The sequence below is a fragment of the Chiloscyllium punctatum genome, chromosome 10 (assembly GCF_047496795.1).
Source record: "Chiloscyllium punctatum isolate Juve2018m chromosome 10, sChiPun1.3, whole genome shotgun sequence".
In the NCBI taxonomy this organism is placed as follows: Eukaryota; Metazoa; Chordata; class Chondrichthyes; order Orectolobiformes; family Hemiscylliidae; genus Chiloscyllium; species Chiloscyllium punctatum.
In genome coordinates, this window is record NC_092748.1 from 60209160 (window position 1) to 60230214 (window position 21055).

Sequence of the window (21055 nt, forward strand, 5' to 3'; positions counted from 1 at the left end):
GTCTGTCTTACTTGCTAATTGGTTTTTCATTTTTGATACTGGTGAGACCTTTGGTTCCTCAGAAGAGCACCATAAATAGCTCAAGAAGGGAGGAAGATGAGTGGAAGAAAATTATGATCGTGGAATCCAAAAATCAGGGAATTAGTTGTTTGTGTACTGATAAACATGACTCCTGGATGTCTCCCTGATGCCAGGGTCAAGGAATGGCCACAGGACAACCTTCTGGGTGAGAGTGGCACTAAAAGGTTGTGGTCCACATTGGTACTGGTAGTATAGATAGGAAGGGAGGTGAGGTTCTGAAAGCAGATTTTAGAGAGTTAAGAAGGCAATTGAAAATCACACCCTCAAAAACAGTAATTTCAGTAGGATTTCCATTGCCATGTGATAGTGGGCATATGAATAGGAGAATTATTGATTGAACTAGAAAATTGATGTAGGTGGGATAGCATGAGATTTCTGAGACATTTTGTGCAGTTTTGGGCCAGATTGGAACTGTACAAGGTGGAAGGGTTACACCTTAACAGAACTGAGACTAATATACTCCTAGGGAAATTTGCAGGTACTGTGATGTGGAGTTTAAGCCAGCTTTTCAGAGGATTGAGCACCTAAAGGGTGATTCAAATTTGAAGGAAGTAAAGTTGGTAACAGGAAGTAGCAAAGTGGCAAGTAAATTTAGAAGGCAGGAAAAATTAGGGTGAATATTGACTAATTTAGGATATTGAATAACATTAAAAAAAAGTTAAGGGCACTCCACCCTGAATGCATACAGCATTTGTAATAAGGTAGGTGATTAAAAGCCAAATATAGGTTAATAGGTGTGATCTAATTGCCATTGCAGAAACATAACTGCAAGACCAATTAGGATTAATCCTTGGCACAACATCATGGGCTGAAGGGCCTGTTCTAAGCTGTACTTTTCTATGTTCTATGTTCTAATATACAGCTATTCCAGAACAAGTGGTTACAGTTTTAGGATATGGGGTAGGTTATTTAGGACTAAGAAGAGGAGATATTTCTTCACCCATAGAGTGGTCAGCCTGTGGAATTCGCTGCACAGAAAGCAGTTGAGGCCAATACATTTAATGTTTACAAGGTGTTTGACATAGTTCTTAAGACTAAAGGGATGAAAGGATATGGGGAGAAAGCAGAAGAGGGAACAGAGTTGATTGATCAACCATGATTATAGTGAATGGCTGAGTGGGTTCAAAGGGCAAAGCTATTTGCTACGTTTCTGTGATTCAGTGATGGTGACAACTAGTTTAACCCAGTTTCAGAAACCTTTGAATGAGAGGCTGTAAAGAGAGAACTTGTTCAGTGCTGTCTTGTCTGCACTGGAGTGTTGCATTAGAGTGTAACTGGAGTTTGGTGAAACAGGGAGTTAGATGAAAAAGATCTGTCCCTCCTTTTCTCTCATTGGTGAATACTCTTGCTCTTTAATATCAAAGGAAGGTCTTAGGGATGTTGGGCCATAGGAAGAAAGAGGAATCAGTGGGGGAAGAGACTGAGACCAAGCAGGAAATAAAAATTGAGGCAAGGTTGAGCACCAAGATCCCTCTACCTCCACACTGCCAAGAATCCTGTCTTTAATCCTATATTCAGCATTCAAGTTCAACTTTCCAAAATGCATCACTTCACATTTATCTAGGTTGAACTCCATCAGCCATTTCTCAATCCAATTCTGCATCCTGTCTATGTCACGCTGCAGTCTGCAATAGCCCTCAATACGATCAACGGCACCTCCAACCTTTGTGTCACCTGCAAATTTACTAACCTGCCCTTCAACCTCCTCATCCAAGTCACTTATAAAAACTACATAGAGTAGAGGCCTGCGGGCCCCCACTCAACACTGACCTCCAGGCAGAATACGTTCCATCTACAACCACTCTCTGCCTTCTGTCAGCCAACCAATTCTGAATCCACACAGCCAAATCTTCCTGTATCCCATACCTCCTGATGTTATGAATGAGCCTACCATGGGGAACCTTATCAAATGCCTTGCTGAAGTCCATATACACCACATCCGCTGTTCGATCTTCATTGACCTGTCTCGTCACCTCTTCAAAGAACTCAATAGCATTTGTGAGGCATGACCTGCCCCTTACAAAGCTGTGCTGACTGCCTTTAAGCACATTATATATTCCAAATAGTCATAAATCCTATACCTCAGAATTCTTTCCAAAACCTTGCTGACCACAGACGTAAGACTGACTGGTCTGTAATTGCCAGTGATTTCCCTATTACCTTTCTTGAAAAGAGGAACAACATTTGCCTCCTTCCAATCCTCTGGTATAATTCCTATGGAGAGTTGGGAAGCAAAGATCCTCGCCAGTGGTTTAGCAACTTGCTTTTTCGCTTCCCGGAGCAACCTGGGATAAATCTGGTCTGCTCTGGGAACTTATCTTAATGTTTACTAACATTTCCAGCACATCAACTTCATCAATCTTGATCTGTTCAAGCCTATATCCCAGCTCCTTAAAGTACTCATTCACAACAAGGTCCCTTTCCTTAGTGAAAACTGAAGCAAAAAACTGATTTAAGGCTTCCCCTATCTGCTCAGACTCCATACACAAGTTCCCTCCACTATCCCTGATTAGCCCTACCTTCTCCCTGATCATTCTTTTACTCCTCATGTATAAGTAAAATGCCTTTGGGTTCTCCCTAATCCTTCCTGCAAAGCCTTTCTTGTGCCCCCTCCTGGGTCTCCTCAGTCCATTTCTGAGCTCTTTTCTAGCAAGCCTATAATCCTCTAAAACTGTACTAGATCCTTGTTTCCTCCACCGTACGTAAGCTGCCTTCTTTCTTTTGATGGGAACAATCCTTATTCTTACCCCTTCTTACCTGTTTCAGAGGAACAAATTTGTGCATCACTCGCAACAACTGCTCATTCAACAGTCTCCACATGTCTGCTGTGCCCTTTCTGTGGAACAATTGCTCCCAATCTGTACTTCCGAACTCCCCTCTAATAGTGTCATAGTTTCCTTTTCCCCAATTAAATATCTTCCCTTGGTAACTGCTCCTTTCCCTCTCCAAGGCTATGGTAAATATGAGGCAGATGTGGTCATTGTCACTAAAGTGTTCTCCCACCGCGAGATCTGACACCTGTCCTGGCCCATTGCCGAACACCAAATCCAAAATGGCCTCTCCCCTCATTGGCGTATCTATGTACTGACTAAGAAAACCGTCCTGAACACACTTGCCAAAAACAGCTCCTTCCAAACCACCTGCACTAAGGAGGTTCCAATCGATATTGGGAAAGTTGAAGTCATCCATAACAACAACTCTGCTACACCTACATTTTTCCAAAATCTGCCAGCCTATCAGTTCTTCAATCTCTTTATTGCTATTAGCGGGTCTGTAAAAAAACCCCAATGAGGTGGCAGCTCCCTTGCTGTTCGTAACTTCCACCCATACTGACTCAATAGACAAACTTTGCTCAACAACCTTCGTTCCTGTAGCTGTGATGCACTCTCTGATTAGCAATGTTACATCCCCTCTTCTTTTTCCACCCTCCCTGTTCTTTTTAAACGTTCTAAACCCTGGAACATCTAGCAACTATTCCTAATCCTGTGAAACCCATGGTTCTGTTATGGCCACAACATCATAGAATACATATATTCTAGATTTATTAATTAAATTTAGATTCAGCTAGTTGCTGTGACAGAACATGAATACATGGCTCGAGAGCATTTGCCTAAGCCTCTGGATGATTAGTTCAGTAATGTTACTGCTATGCCAACATCTCCTTCAAAGAGAAGTCAAAGAGTAAAGTATAAGAAGATTCAGAATAAATTAAGACAAGGATTTTGGTTTTCTGTTCAGGGGGAGCATAGCTTGTTACACTCTGGTCAATGCACCTGCATACAATTTTTAAATATGTTATTTTGATTGCCAGTAATCTCTTTGTCTTAAATAAGTTTATGCTACAATAAAATGTCATGTTAAGTACTGTTATGCAAATTTAGCACACTAAGGAATTTTGTGAGAATGTATTATTTCACTCGCAGAGCACCACCAATATGCAGCAATCTTGATGGTTGTCTGATATTTCAAATATACCAAAAATAACAGCTTTGTAGGTGTATTTTGTATGAAGTTGCAATTTTGGCTGCATGAATTTGTGAAAAGAAAAGTAGTTATAAAAATTACACAAGAGATGTGGGAACATGTAGTCAATGGAAAATGCTGTTGATCACAAAAGCTTCTGTATCAGCCTAAACCTAATTTTATTCATCGGTTTCTATGGAACAAAGGATCAAACAGTACCTAAGACAATGAACATGTGCTGCCAATTCATTGCTAAGTCAAGATCATTTACAGTCTTGTAGAGCAAACAACATCACAGTTTTAACTATATGTTCCCTTAGCCATCTTTTTTTTAAAATATGCATGAATATGCTTTCCTTTAAAAATGCAAATTTTTCAATAACTCAGGATTTTTTTTCTGTGAAAGATGATCTAAGAAAATTTAAGTATCAAAAGTACTGAATTTCTAAAAATGAAGTTTGGACGTAAGCCTGGTTGGCTGAAATTGGCCTCAGTACCTGAGGAACAATTAGCTGATGCTCATGTACCTGATTGCAGTCTGGACATCTGCTTAAAAGTAAGCATGTAAGGATAGTGGGGGTTCAGGTCAACTGTGTTAGCTGCATGTTAGAAATATTTTACAACCACTCTAGGCATTTACATGATGATCAGCTGCTTCACCGTTGGGGGTCTGTCACCTTTGCAAGCATACAGTTAGAAAAGGAAGAGAAAAATTCTAAAGCAATTTTTAATTGGGGGTTGCTAAAATAAATTGCAAAACTGGAAAAGTTTAAAAATACCTTTTAATAAGTTAATTTTTTTGAAAATTGATCATGCTTTTTAATTATTTCACTTCTTTTCTGTTTTGCAGGTGCAAAGCAAAATCTAAATTCTTCTGATGCTAAAGGGTCAAAAGTATTGGCAAATTCTGCAACCACTATTGAACCATACAATTTAGCGACCACCAGTACTAAAAACAGAATTTCGGAAGATTCTGGTGAAGACAGTGATGTAGACCAAGATGAAGAGGATGATGATAGTGATGTTGATAATGAAGGCACCAGAAATGAAGAACGAAAGGCACCGCTAGAGTTGATGGGGGAGGTAAAATCATTTTTTAAAAAAAAGTTATTAGATAGCATTGTATATAACCTAATAAATAAACAACAAGGATGTCGTGCTGTGGAGAAGTAGAACACTAATAGTCAAACTTATGAGTGAAGAAGAATGTCGTTTTAAATATTTAAAACAATCAGGAGGCACTGGTGGGAGGCTGTTGTCTTTCCTATGCAGATGGGTAGAGAAATAAAGAGGTCAAAGTCATGCTCAGCATTGTTTAGTGCACAATAGCATTTGGTTAGCAGATCAAATTTAGCTATCAACAGGTGAAAGAGAGCCTAAAGGATGTTATGAACATTTTAGGCCCTGGTCTCGAATGCTCTCCTGCTTAATATGTTTCCTGCGTCTAACGTCCAACTGCATGAATCACATAACTCCTAGGACTACCGATAACCTTTCCTTGGGAAAAGCAGTTTTGCAGTACAGAATAACCTGATGTGAAGAAAATGTAAGATGAAAGGTTGCAGATACCCTCTTTGAATTCCAGCAAGCCATTAATGACTTACTTTGTCTGACTGGTAAGGCTAATGTCCGTATTTCAAAATTAATCACAGCTTCCTTTTGGTACTAGAAGATTTTCCCAAATTGCTTCTTTTAACTCAAATTACTTTGCAACTGATGAAACACAGCACAATATATAATTTATTACACTTTACTTTTATAGCCAAAAGAAGCTAAGTATTCCAAATCAATTGAAATGTCATTCGCTTCAAATATCACCAGGGTCCCAGCATGTTAATATTGATAATGACTGTCAGTAATTGGGCAAATCTACATTGTGCTTACTACAGTAGCATCATTCATTTGACAGGAGATGATACTTGATGTATGTGATCTTAGAAGTTTGACTGGCAATGTTGTCTATTATCGTCGAACTCCAGTAAAAAAAATCTGTTGAACATGTTTTAGCCTATGCCTGTAATGAGCTATGAGATGGTAGAATAGTTGAGACCAAGACACATTAAAAAAACAGAAATAACTGCGGATGTTGTAAATCAGAAACAAAAATAGAAATATCTAGAAAAGCTCAGCAGGTCTGCTGCATTAGTGGAGAGAAATCAGAGTTAACGTTTCGGGTCGAGTGACCCTTTCTCAGAACCCATTCAGATCAGGTCATGAGGTTATGGTGGCGCTGAGTGAGATTTACAAACAATGCAGGAGACACTTGTCAGCATCACAAGAAAGAATGTATGATGTATCCCACAGCAAAATTAATATAGAAGGGCAGTACCCTTCTTCACTTTGGACAACTGATTTCACGGCATAACCCATTATATATGTCTACCTGCATTGGGACTGAGGAGATACCCCATTTTTTTTGCTGGATTGGTAGTCCTCTGTATTTATTAAATCACCACGTTAATACGATGATTTTTGCCGCATTATAAAGCCCTGAGTCAGTCGATGCAAACATTGATTTCGGAATCTTCTATTTCTTCCATTTGTAGTTGCATTCCAATACTGGATATTGAATAATAATGTATAACCCAGATAGTATGGTTACATGTCTCAGTAATGTTAATGAACAGGAATATTTCATGCTTCTTGGAGCAACACACACAAGCACAGCCAACCACCCCCCTCAACCGCTTCCCATATGTGTCATTGAATCTTTAGGCCACTGTCTGTTGTTGGTTTGACCAAGTGTCAGTGTAAGTTTAAAATGGAAAATCATTGAAATGTACTGTTAGAAAATTGGATAGATTTTCAAAAATTACTCACTGTTCAATATGTTGGTTCGAGGATCTAATGATTTTGATGATTTTTAAGGCATGATTTTGCCTGGCTGAATGCTAAGTCTGTACTAGTGTTCATATTCAATTTTATGGCACTAGCCACCAATTGTTTTGACCCAAACTCTAATCCTGTATCTGGCCCAGATTTGTCTATAACCCTGGATTACTTTTTGACTTGTATGCTTATTCTAGACAATGCTCCAGTGTCTGAAATTACTTTAGACTATTGTCCACTCGCTATGGTGATAGTAGATAACTATTTTCCGCTTGCCAATACTGGAATAATCTGACTTGTCTACTGCTTTTGGCTTACTCTTTGATATTAAATTTGATTGAGGGCTATTGTCCAATTTCTGTGCAGACCCTGATCTCTCTCCCTTTAAGATCAATTCTGAACATCTCCAGTATTCTTCCTGCCAGCCTTTTGCCTTTATCGTTCATAAATTATGATTTCCTTCCCCTTTTTCCAATTTTGCCATGCTTTCCCTTCATATTCTGAATCCACTTGCCTGTTTGTAGGGCACCCCTTATCATTTCTATATGTCAAGCTGCTCAATTTTAAATTGGAGGTTACCTGTTTCTCACCTGAGCTGTTTTTCTTCCTCTGCTAGTTTAATAGCACACCTTTATGTTTATTTACAGATGTACAATTGATAAAGCACATTTCCTAATCCAACAACGATATTTTTAATTATTTTTAATTCATCCGCTTGAACATGTTATATTCTCCATGCTGTGTAGTACTTTAATGTGAATCTTCTGACCCAGAGATTGGGACACAATACTACACCATAAGAGCCCACAGTTTTAGTCTGTATCTACCTATGCAGGGCTCAAATGAACGCCCAGTTAATATCCACCCACCTGCGAACAATTAAGCACAATTAATATCAATTAACAACTGAGACCTGTGAAATCTGATTCCATGACACTTAGACTCAAACCTCTTAACTACTTTCCACTCAACAGCCCTTCTTCATAGTACAGTATTGAGGCACATGTACTGAATATGAAAGCATTAGAATGTTTAGAAGCACATTAAATGATTATACAATACAAATGTGAAATGAACATTTAATGAACTGAAGTTCCCAATGCTTAAATCCTGAACCTAGACTTTGGTTACTTCACTGCTACATTTTCAGTGAGAGCAGGATGACATCATGGCTAAAATTGCACAACATCATTTCTTCTGACATTCTATCTCAGATTACCCACTTCAATTTACAAGCAATTCCTATAAGAAATGCTGGTGCTCACATTTTAAGCTTGGGCTTTAACTAAATAGTTAGGGGGGTAGGGTGCAGTTGCATGGAAAATTAGGCAATTAATGTTAAAGGAGAATGTGGGAGTGCAGGTCATAACAAGTCTGATTGTTACCAGAAAAGGAAAGGGCAGGATGTGTGAACATCTTATCATACCAAGGAATTGTACAGGAATAGGAAAATTTGATAATCGAACAATCTTAAGGTTTTGTATCCGAATACATGAAGCACAGAATAAAATTAATGAGTTAACAGTGAAAATAGAAACAATATATAATTTTTTGGTGATTACTGATATGTGGAGTAAAGGAAGAGATCAATGCTGTAGTGAGAAATGATAACAGCATTGGAGATCAAGACGCAGAATCAGTCTGGGTATAAATAAGAAATAGCAAGGGAAAGAGTCCCTGGTGGGAGAAATCTAAAGGTCCCCAAACAGTAGTCCCACAAGGGACTCAGTATAGAACAGGAAATATTGGGGCCTTGTAAGAAAGGTACAGCAAAAGTCATGGGTGATTTCAATACGCATATAGTCTGGATTAATCAAATTGGTAAGGGTAGCTTCAAGGGAAAGGCCATTGAATGTATTAGAGATTGTTTCATTGAGCAATATGTTGGGGAACCAACCAGGGAACAGACTATTTCTGGATTTAATGTTATGTAGTGAGGTGGGATTTAATTAATAATCTTACAGTAAAGGATCCGCTAGGGAAGACTGATCATAGCATGCTAAACTTTCGAATTCAGTTGGAGAGCAAGAATCTGGAGTCCTTAGTGTAGCATTCTGGAATTAAACAAAGGAAATTGCACAAGCATGAGGACAGGTCTGACCCTAGCATTTTGGGTGGAAGTCTAGATGATAGGATAGTTGATGAGCTGTGGCAGATGTTTAAAGTGATACTTAGTTGCTTTAACTGAAATATATTCCAGATAAAAACAATGACTGCAGATGCTGGAAACCAGAGTCTAGATTAGAGTGGTGCTGGAAAAGCACAGCAGTTCAGGCAGCATCCGAGGAACAGTAAAATCGACGTTTTGGGCAAAAGCCCTTCATCAGGAATACAGGCAGCATGCCTGAAGGGTGGAGAGATAATGAGAGGAGGGTGGGGGTGGGGAGAAAGTAGCATAGAGTACAGTAGGTGAGTGGGGGAGGGGATGAAGGTGATAGGTGAGGGGGGAGGGTGAAGTGGATAGGTGGAAAAGAAGATAAGCAGGTAGGACAAGTCATGGGACAGTGCTGCGCTGGAAGTTTGGAACTGGGGTGAGGTGGGGGAAGGGGAAATGAGGAAACTGTTGAAGTCCACATTGATGCCCTGGGGTTGAAGTGTTCCGAGGCGGAAGATGAGGTGTTCTTTCTCCAGGTGTTTGGTGGTGAGGGAGAGGCGGTGAAGGAAGCCTAGGACCTCCATGTCCTCGGCAGAGTGGGAGGTGGAGTTGAAATGTTGGGCCACAGGGTGGTGTGGTTGATTGGTGCGGGTGTCTCAGAGATGTTCCCTAAAGCGCTCTGCTAGGTTGCGTCCAGTCTCCCCAGTGTAGAGGAGACCGCATTGGGAGCAACGAATACAATAAATGATATTGGTGGATGTGCAGGTAAAACTTTGAATGTGGAAGGCTCCTTTAGGGCCTTGGATGGAGGTGAGGGAGGAGGTGTGGGCACAGGTTTTGCAATTCCTGCGGTGGCAGGGGAAGGTGCCAGGATGGGAGGGTGGGTGGGGGGGCATGGACCTGACCAGATAGTCACAGAGAGAACGGTCTTTGCGGAAGGCGGAAAGTGGTGGGGAGGGAAATATATCCCTGGTGGTGGGGTCTGTTTGGAGGTGGCGGAAATGTCAGCGGATGATTTGGTTTATGCGTAGGTTGTTAGGGTGGAAGGTGAGCACCAGGGGCGTTCTGTCCTTGTTACGGTTGGAGGGATGGGGTCTGAGGGCGGAGGTGCGGGATGTGGACGAGATGCGTTGGAGGGCATCTTTAACCACGTGGGAAGGGAAATTGCGGTCTCTAAAGAAGGAGGCCATCTAGTGTGTTCTGTGGTGGAACTGGTCCTCCTGGGAGCAGATACAGCAGAGGCGGAGGAATTGGAAATATGGGATGGCATTTTTGCAAGAGGTAGGGTGGGAAGAGGTGTAATCCAGGTAGCTGTGGGAGTCGGTGGGTTTGTAAAAAATGTCAGTGTCAAGTCGGTCGTCACTAATGGAGATGGAAAGGTCCAGGAAGGGGAGGGAGGTGTCAGAGATGGTCCAGGTAAATTTCAGGTCAGGGTGGAATGTGTTGGTGAAGTTAATGAATTGCTCAACCACATCGCGGGAGCATGAGGTGGCGCCAATGCAGTCATCAATGTAGCAGAGGAAGAGGTGGGGAGTGGTGCCGGTGGAATTATAGAAGATGGACTGTTCCACATAACCAACAGAGAGACAGGCATAGCTGGGGCCCATACGGGTGCCCATGGCAACCCCTTTGGTCTGGAGGAAGTGGGAGGATATATATTCCAGAAAGGAAGAAGGATTGTAAGTGGATGGAGAAAACCTCCATTGCTAAGCGTAGAAGTTGGATAATATGAAAACAAAAACTAAGGCTTGCCATTTTGCAAAGGCAAGTGGCAGACTCAGAGATTGGGAAACTTTTAAAGATCAACAAAATTACTAAAAAGTCAGCAAAAGACAAATGGTAAATTATGAAAAAAACCAGTGCAAAATATAAAAATGGATAGCAAAAGCATCTGTAAGTATATAAAAGGAAAATGAGTAGCTAACGTGAATGTTGGTTTTTTTGGAGGATGGGACTGGACAATTAATAATGGGCAACACTGAAATAGCAAAGTCATTAAATCAATATCTTACTTCCAGTTTTCATGGTGGAGGACAGCAGTACCATCCCAATAGTAATAAGTAATGCAGAGGTTATAGAAAGAAAAAGGCTGTGACCATACCCAGGTCTGAACCTGTGAGGGAGAGTGCTGCAAGACACCTGTGTGAGGCTCTTTCGAGGACACCAACGTCAACACAGACACAGACCTATACATTATCCAAAACACAGACCTGCAGGCTCCCTGTCTCAGATATTGCTGTTACTTAATTCAATACTTTTACACCCAACAGACCAGGGAAAACATATGGATGTTTGGACAAAAGAGGCAACGATGCGAACAGAACCCATTATCTGATACACATGTTCATCTTGCTTCCACAATCTGCAGCAATCTTTCAGTTTAGAAAAGATCAAAACAACGGCACTTTAAAAAGGAGGAATAGAGACAAAGCAGTGACCACATGAGAAGTGAAACAAATGGAGAAGTAAACCTGCACAGCTGATTGCCTCTGCTCTTTAGTTTCAAGTATTTCTGGACATCGTAGTTTATCTAAGAAAACCACAGCTGAAGTTGGTGAAACCTGTAAGGGGGAGATCAGAGCAGGGGAGCAGCTGAGTGGGCAGTTTTAAAGTGTAACACTTTGTTTATAAGTCTACAATAATTGGTACACCTGATCAGGTCCTGGGGATTTATCCACCTTTATGCATTTCAAGACATCCAGTACTTCCTCCCCTGTATTATGGACATTTTTCAAAGTGTCATCATCTATTTCCCTACATTCTGTATCTTCCATATCCTTTTCCGCAGTAAATACTGATGCAAATACTCGTTTAACATCTCCCCCGTTTCCTGTGGCTCCACACAAAGGCTGCCTTGCTGATCTTTGAGGGGCCCTATTCTCTCTCTAGTAATGTATTTGTAAAACCTCTTTGGATTCTCCTTAATTCTATTTGCCAAAGCTATCTCATGTCCCATTTTTGCCCTCCTGATTTCACTCTTAAGTATACTCATACTGCCTTTATACTCTTCTAAGGATTCACTCAATCTATCCTGGCTGTACCTGACATATGTTTCCATCGTTTTCTTAACCAAACCCTCGATTTCTTTAGTCATCCAGCATTCCCTATACCTACCAGCCTTTCCTTTCACCCTAACAGGAATATACTTTCTCTGGACTCTGTTATCTCATTTCTGAAGGCTTCCCATTTTCCAACCATTCCTTTACCTGCAAATATCTGCCCCCAGTCAGCTTTTGAAAGTTTTTGCCTAATACCGAGAAAATTGGTCTTTCTACAATTTAGACCTTCAACTTTTAGATCTGGCCTATCCTTTTCCATCACTACTTTAAATCTAATAGAATTATGGTCGCTGGCCCCAAAGTCCTTCCCCACTGACACCTCAGTCACCTGCCCTGCCTTATTTCCCAAGAGTAGGTCAAGATTTGCACCTTCTCTAGTAGGGACAGCTATATATTGAATCAGAACATTTTCTTGTACATACTTAACAAATTCCTCTCCATCTAAACCCTTCCTACTGTGTCAGTCCCATTCTATGTTTGGAAAGTTAAAATCCACTCCCATAACCACCCTATCATTCTTACAGACAGCTGAGATCTCCTTACAACTTTGTTTCTCAATTTCCCTCTGACTATTGGGGGTCTATAATACAATCCCAATAAGGTGATCATCCCTTTCTTATTTCTCAGTTCCACCCAAATAACGTCCCTGGATGTATTTCCAGGAATATCCTCCCTCATTTTTGTCATTTATATAAATGATTTGGATGCGAGCATAAGAGGTATAGTTAATAAGTTTGCAGATGACACCAAAATTGGAGGTGTAGTGGACAGTGTTTGAGCAGTGTTTGCAGAGCAGAAAGTGTGTGCTATTTTCTGGGTCCGTAGATTGTTAAGATGCAAAGATGGCTTTTCGTAGAGTGATGTGCTCTTCCTGTCAGATCTGGGAGATTAGTCATAGTTTGCATGTTACTGATGATTATGTCTGCAGGTAGTGTGTTTGGTTGCGAATCCTATTGGATGGCATGGATTGGTTGGAGCAGTAGTGAGAGGCAATGAGTAATTTACAGTAGCTAGTGGGTGTGGTGGATGGCAGTTACAGGAAAGGGGAAAAACCACAGACACAGTCAGGGAGATGAGTTACCTCCAGAAAAGATAGGAGAGGAAGGTAGTAGTGCAGGAATCTCCTGTGGCTATCCCCATCTCAAACAAGTATGCTGTTTTGGAAAATGTAGAGGGTGATGGACTCTCAGTGGAATGTGGCACTGACAGTCAAGTTTCTGGTACTGAGATTGGCTGTTCTGTAATGAGTCAAGAGTGTGGTGCTGGAAAAGCACAGCAGGTCAGGCAGCACCCAAGGAACAAGAGAATCGACGTTTCAGGCATAAGCCCTTCATCAGGAATGAGGCTTGTGGGCCGGGAGGCTAAGTGATAAATGGGAGGAGGGTACAGTTTGGGGGGAGGTAGCTGAGAAAGCGATAGGTAGATGAAGGTGAGAGAGAAGGTGATAGATCAGAGAGGACGGTGGAGTGGAAAGATGGGAAAGGTGATGGGCAGGTCAGGAGAGCGGTGCCAAGTTGGAGGCTTGGGACTGGTATAATGTAGGGGGAGGGGAAATGAGGAAACTGTTGAAATCCACATTGAAATCCTCTTGACTCTCTTGACTCTGATCTCCAGCATCTGCTGTCCTCACTTTCTCCTGTATTGTAACGAGGGATACATCGAGTTCCAAGCAATCGATTGTGATAGGGGACTCTCTAGTCAGAGGCGCAGACAGACATTTCTGCGGCCAACAGTGAGACATCAGAATGTTGTGTTGCCTCCCTGGTCCCAGGATAAAGAATATCTCACAGGGTACGGAATATTCTCAAAGGAGAGAGGGACCAGCAGGAGGTCGTTGTACACATTGGAATCAAAAATATAGGAAGAAAAAAGGAGATATTCTGAGGAGAGAATATAGGAAGTTAGGTAAGAATTTAAAAAGGAAGTCCTTGAGGGTAGTAACATCTGGATTACTCCAGGTGCCATGAGCTAGTGAGAGTAGGAATAGAAGGATAGAGCAGATGAATGCGTAATTGAGAAGCTGGAGCAGGGGAGAAGGATTCACATTTTTTGATCATTGCAAGAACAAAAGGTAGAAGTAACCTGTATAAGAAGGATGGATTTCACCTGAATTGGAAGGGGACTAATATACTGGCAGGGAGATTTACTAGACTTGTTCTGGAGGATTTAAACTAATAAGCTGGGGTGGGGCCTCAGGGAATAATGAGGAAGGAGATCAATCTGAGACCGGTGCATTTGGGAAAAGGAGCAAGTCAAACAGTCAGGGCAGGCAGGAAAAAAGAAGAGAACAAGATAGGAATGATAAATCAAATCGCATTTATTTCAATGTGAGAGGCCGAACAGGTAAGGCAGTTGAACTGAGGACATGGTTAGGAACATGGGACTGGGATATTATAGTGATTACAAAGATGTGTCACAGCTGGACAGGACTGGAAGCTTAATGTTGCAGGATATAGATGGTATAGGGAGGGACCGGGGTGGTGGTGGGAGGGGGGGGGGGGGAGGTGCAAGAGAGGAGAGAGCGGCATTTTTGATTAGGTATAAAGTTACTGTTGTACTTAGGGAGGATATTCCTAGGAATATGTCCAGAGAAGTTATTTAGGTGGAAATGAAAAATAAGAAAGGGATTGGGATTGTACTATAGACTCCCCATTAGTCAGTGGGAAATTTGAGAAACAAATTTGTAAGGAGACCTCAGTTATCTATAAGAATAATAGGGGAGCTGTGGAAGGGAATTTTATCTTTCCAAACATAGACTGGGGCTACCATAGTGCTAACAGTTTGGATGAAGAGGAATTTCTTAAGTGTGTACAAGAAAATTTTCTGATTCAGAATGTGAATGTACCTGCAAGAGAAGAAGCAAAGCTTGATCTTTGTTATGAAAGTGTGGGTGCACTATAGCTTTAAGAGAGTTAAAAGCTAGCAGAACTACCTAACAGCACCAAGTGTTCTGAATAAGAAACAATATAGCACTTGGCTGAAACAGCTAGATTAGCTGGGTTGCTTGGAGACAAAAACAAATTTGAATTAGGCCAATCAGTTTAAATTATACACACCCCCCCCAAAAAACAAATTCCAATCAAGTTTGAAATTATATATTGACAATATTAAAAGCCAATGACGCAATCCAGTGCTTTGGGGTATAAGACTGGGAAAAATTGAACAGTTTGGGAAGAACTGCCAAAAGACCAACAGATGTAGGATGTTAGTAAGAGCTCGCTGAGAGGTACCTGTCTAGAGAATGAGTTTGCTCAGAGAAAAGCATCAACACCAACCTGGAGAGCAAATCTACCGAGGAAGACTAAAGCGAAGATTCGACCGCTGGCTGGTTTTGAAATTTGAATTTTTCAGTAAATCTTAATCAGGGGTTTTATTGGACTAGTATTATAGAAGGGAAAGTAAAAGATAGGTTAGAGGAAGGAGTTATATATAGCTATTAGTTAATTATTCTCTGTTATCCTTGAAGAAATAAAGTTGTTAATGTTTACTGTAAATAGTTCTTGGCATTTCGAATTTTCACAGATTACTGCATGAAATAAATCTTTTCTGTGTCACTGGTTTAAATTAAGCAGGAGGGTTTACCCCGTACTGGAACACCTTCTCTTGGAAAATAAGGCAAGGCAGGTGACTGAGGTCTCAGTGCGGGAGCATCTTGTGGCCAGTTACCATAATACTATTCGTTTGAAAAGGAAGTTCTAAATTGGAGGAGGGCCAATTTTGATGGTATTAGGCAAGAACTTTCAAAAGTTGATTGAGGGATAGAAAATGATAGACCGGATCTAAGAGTTGAAGTTCTAAATTGGAGGAGGGCAAGTTTTGATGGTATTAGGCAAGAGCTTTCAAAAGTTGATTGAGGGTAGATGTTCACAGGTAAAGGGACGGCTGGAAAATGGGAAGCCTTCAAAATTGAGAATACGAGAGTCCAGAGACAGTATGTTCCTGTTAAGGTGAAGGGTAAGTTTGGTAGATGTAGGGAATGTTGGTTGACAATAGAAATTGAGGTTTTCATCAAGAATAAACGGTAGAATATGTCAGATATAGACAGCAGAGATTGAGTAAATCTCTAGAAGAGTATCAATGCTTTAAGAGTATACACAAGAGGGAAAGCAGGAAGGCAAAAGGAGACTTGAGATAGTTTTGGCAAATAGGGTTAAGGAGAATCTAAATGGATTCTACAAATGTATTGAGGACAAAAGAATAACTAGGGAGAGTATAGGGCCCCTTGAAGATCAGTGAGGCTGCCTATGTGCAGAACTGCGGGAAATAGGAGACATACTAGAAGAGTATTTTGCACCACTGTTTACTATGGAGAAGGACATGGAAGCGAGAGAACTCCGGGAAATAAGTAGTGACTTCTTAAAAAATGTCCATATTACAGAGGACATCTGAAAACCCATAAAGTTGGATAAATCCCTGGGACCTGATCAAATGTAACCTAGAACACTCTGGGAAGCTAGGGAAGTGATTGTTGGTCCCCTAGCTGAGATATTTGTATCCCAGCCACAGATAAGGTGTTGGAAGATTGGAGGTTGGCTGATGTGGTGCCACTATTTAAGAAAAGTGATAAGGAAAATCCAGGGAACTGTAGACCAGTGAGCCTGACATCAGTGGTGGGCAAGTTGTCCTGATGGGCAGGATTTACATGTACTTGGAAAGGCAAGGAATGATCAGAGGTAGTCGATGTGGCTTTGTGTGTGGAAAATCATGTCTCACTAACTTACTTGAATTTTTTAAAGAAATAACAAAGAGGACTGACGAGGGCAGAGTGGTGGATGTGATCTATATGAACTGGAGTAAAGTATTCGACAAGGTTCTTCATCGTAGACTGGTTGGCAAGGTTAGATCATGTGGAGTACAGGGCGAACTAGCCATTTGAATACAGACCTGGCTCGAAGATAGAAGGCAGAGGTTAGTGGTGGAGGGTTATTCTTTAGCCTGTGACCAACAGTGTGCCACATGGACGCCGCTTGGTCCACTGCTTTTTGTCATTTATATAAATGATTTGGATGTGAACATAGGAGGGATGGTTAGTAAGTTTGCAGATAATCCCAAAATTGAAGGTGTGGTGGACAGCGAAGAAGTACCATGGGATCTGATCAGATGGGCCGAAGAGTAGCAGTTAGAGTTTAATTTAGATAATTGAGACGTACTGCATTATGGTAAGGCAAATCAGAGCAGGAATTATACACTCGATTACCTGGAGTATTGTGCACAGTTGTGGTCCCCTTATTTAAGGAAAGATATAATGGCATTGGAGGCAGTTCAGAGAAGGTTATAAGGCCATAAGACATAGGAGCAAAAATTAGGCCATTCAGCTCATCGAGTCTGCTCCGCCATTCAATCATGGCTGATATGTTTCTTCATCCCATTCTCCCCATAACCCTTGATCCCCTTGATACACAAGAACCTATCTAGCTCAAGCTTAAATTTACTCAATGACGTGGCTACCACAGCCTTCTGTGGCATTGAATTCCATAGATTCACCACTGTCTGGCTCAAGAAGTTTCTCCTTATCTCCATTCTAAGGCTGTGTCCTCAGTCCTAGTCTCTCTAGGGATTCACTTGATCTCTGCTGTCTATACCTGACATACATTTCCTTCTTTTTCTTCACCAAAACTTCAATTTCTCTAGTCATCCAGCATTCCGTACACCTACCAGCTGTGTCCTTCACCCTAACAGGATCAGCCACGGTTGCCTCATCCTCCCTGTATTATACTACTTTTTTCTTGGGATGCATCTTTGTAGGCTTCCCAAACTTCTGGCTTCCCACTGCCCTTTGCCACATTACTTGCTTTCTCTTTTACTTTTATACTGTCCTTGACATACCTTGTCAGCCATGATTGCCTCGTCCTCCCTGTACCATGCTTCTTTTTCTGAGGGATGAATTTTTGCCTTGTCTCCTGAATTACTCCCACAAACTCCCACCATTGCTGTTCCACTGTCTTTCCTGCTTGGCTTCTGTCCCAGTCAATTCTACCTAGCTCCTCCCTCATGCCTCTGTAGTTGCCTTTATTCAACTGTAATACCATTACCTCTGATTCTATTTCTCCCTCTCAAATTGAAGAGTAAATTCAATCATGTTATGGTCACTGCCTCTTAAGGGTTCCTTCACCTTAAGATCCTTTATCAAGTCTACCTCATTGCACAACACTAAGTTCAGTATTGTCTGGTCCCTCATGGGCTCAACCACAAGGTTGAGAAACCTGAGATGAGGGGTTTGTCGCTCAAGAGAGACTGAACAATTTAAGTCTGTACTATTTGGAATTTAAAAGGTTGAGGGAAGATCAAATTGAGGTACTCAAGATGATAAAAGGTGTGGATAAAATAGACATGGAGCAGATGCTTCCTCTTGTGGGCAGTCTGGGACAAGAGGTCTGAGTCTTAGATAAGGGGTTGCAAATTTAAAACAGAGTTGAGGAGAAACTACTTCCCCAAATAGTTGTGAATCTGTGGAATTCGCTACCCCACAGTGCACTGAATGCTGAGACAGTCAGTACATTTAAGGAGGAGTTAAACAGATTTTTAATTGGTAATGGATTGAAGAGAAATGGAGAGAAGGCAGGAAAATGGGGATGAGGAGCATATTAGCTACGAGCAAATAGCAGAGCAGACTTGATGGGATGAATGGTCTAATTCTGCAACAATATTTTATGTACTTAAGAACTGACAAACTTAATGACAAGGTCATGGGAAGTGTTGTTGAACAAAGAGACCTTGGAGTGCAGGTTCATAGTTCCTTGGAAGTGGAGTCCCAGGTAAACAGGTTAGTGAAGAAGGCTATCGCTATGCTTACTTTTATTGGTCAGTGCTTTGAGTTGAGGAGTTGAGGTCATGTTGTGGCTGTAGAGGACATTGGTGAGGCCAGTTTTGTAATATAGCATGCAGTTCTGGTCTCATTGCTATAGGAAGGATGCTGTGAAACTTAAAACATTCAGAAATAACTTACTAGGATGTTGTCAGGGTTGGAGGGTTTGAGCTATAGGCTGAATAGACTGGGGCTATTGGAGGCTGAGGGGTGACCTTATAGAGGTTTATAAAATCATGAGGGGCATCGATAGGTGAATAGTCATGGTCTTTTTCGTAGGATGGGGGTTTCCAAAACTAGGGTATAGATTTAAGGTGAGAAGTGAAAGATTTAAAAAGGATGTAAGGGGCAATTTTTTCACATGTATATTGAATGAGCTGCCAGATGAAGCGGTGGAGGCTGTACAATTACAACATTTAAGAGGCATCTGGATATGAATAGAAAGGATTTAGATGAATATGGACCAAATGCTTGCAAATAGGATTAGATTAATTTAGGATATCTGGTCGGCATGGATGAGTTGGACCGAAGGGTCTATTTCCATGGTGTACAGCTCTGTGATTCTTTGTCTGTATGTTGACCCAGTATATGTCCTGCATGGACGTTAGGTATCATGTTGAAACATTTACAGTTGGACCTGGACAGAGACTAAAGGAAATAAATGTATTGCAAAACCAATAACATATATGCAAACATGATATGTTATGTATGGTGGGCTGCCACCAAAGTGGCCTCAAATGCGTTTTTGTTCTTTCTTTCCCCCTCAGTATATCCTTATGTTGTCCCAGGTTCCATAGTTGAGGTGAAAGGAGTCTACTCGGCAGGAGCCCATTGGCCTTGGGCGTTTTGTTGGGTAGCCTGGGTTTGTGTCTGGACAGATCAGATATGTTGAGGATCTTCTTGCCAGAGGAAATTGGACCCTCTGGCGTGAACTTCCAAGGGTTGGAGGGAGACAAACAAGCTGGAAATAGAGGGTCCAGCCACCTTTGGATTGTCCAGAGATTCTGAGGGGTCTGGGTGTGCTTCCTCCTCCAACTGGGTACCACCTGGAACTACCCTGTCTGCCCGTGAGAAAGGGGCACAAAACATCCTGTTCCTCTGTTGCCATGCCTTTGGTCATAAGGACCAATGCCTAAGGCTTTGAAGTGTTGGCAAGTGCACATATCCAGTAGACTCTGAAGGTGCTGGATCTGGCTGCCATTGGCAGCTGCCAATATATCCATGGAGGAAGCCAGACAGTTGCATGCTCGAGGCAGCTGGATGCCTGTAGCATAACTGCATTTCATCAGTCTCTGGGTTATGAGGGACATTGCAGCCCATGTACCTGTCTGCAGCTCCAATTCAACCTGTACATTTGAAAGAGGTCTCTGATTGCTGACACCATGAGGCCCTCTCCTGTCTTGAGCTGAGCAGTTACCTATCTCCATCAGTCCTTTAAATTCCAGTGCCTGGGATGTTTCTTCAGTGGCTAGCTATGTAGCAGTCACAGTGAGGTGTTGCAAACTTGTGCTCCCAGACTTTCTAAATATGATATCCCCACTGAGGTGTCAGTATTTCTGCCTACAAGGAGTGTGTGGGGGCAGCTTTGCTGATGATTTCATCTAGGCCTGTAATCTTATCCTGAGGAGATTGAGGAGATGGCTTCTAGCAGAGCCAGCCACTTCTCCACAAGAGCCTTGGGCATCCTACTGGTACTTGAAATACACAAGGGAGAGAAGACGTATAACCAATATTCAGAAATAGTGTTCAATGATCAACAGCACTGCTGATGTGAGAGTTACTGTGGAATGTAGGATGGTACTTGGTTGGCAGGACATGGATGTTTCAGAATGCCAGCAGGAGCATTCTGGTCTTCCCTTGTAAGGGATAGGATCCCCTCCACTGTTCCTGGCTGTTTGTGCCCAGTTATGACCAGTTTTCTCCTGGAATGAGAAAAGGTGAGGAATTGAACGTGATGCAAGTGAGTGGCACAGCTGTCTGTAATGGTGCAGGTGGTCAAAAAGTGGTGTGATGTCCTCAGCAAGTGAGTAAGCAGAATGAGATTGCAGAGAGAGGAGTGTGGCACGTAGTTTAGTGAAGCAGAGAAGTTAATTGACATTCTTGCAGCACTCCTGTCCATCCCTCCTGACCATGGAGGCTGCACTGATCCATGAGCAGATCTTGGACTAGGTTTCCAGGTTCTGGTGTCAGAATGGCGAGTTCTTGGAATGGCAAGTGATAGAA

General features: G+C 41.7%; 1 protein-coding gene across 4 annotated transcripts in view; it reads left to right on the top strand.

Moving 5' to 3' along the window:
* erich2 (glutamate-rich 2) overlaps nucleotides 1-21055 on the top strand; it is a 239014-nt gene that overhangs the window by 119064 nt on the left and 98895 nt on the right. For all 4 annotated transcript variants that reach the window (XM_072579305.1, XM_072579308.1, XM_072579306.1 and 1 more), the window contains one exon: nucleotides 4895-5127. In XM_072579305.1, the coding sequence (XP_072435406.1) occupies nucleotides 4895-5127 (233 nt within the window). The remainder of the gene's footprint in view (nucleotides 1-4894; nucleotides 5128-21055) is intronic.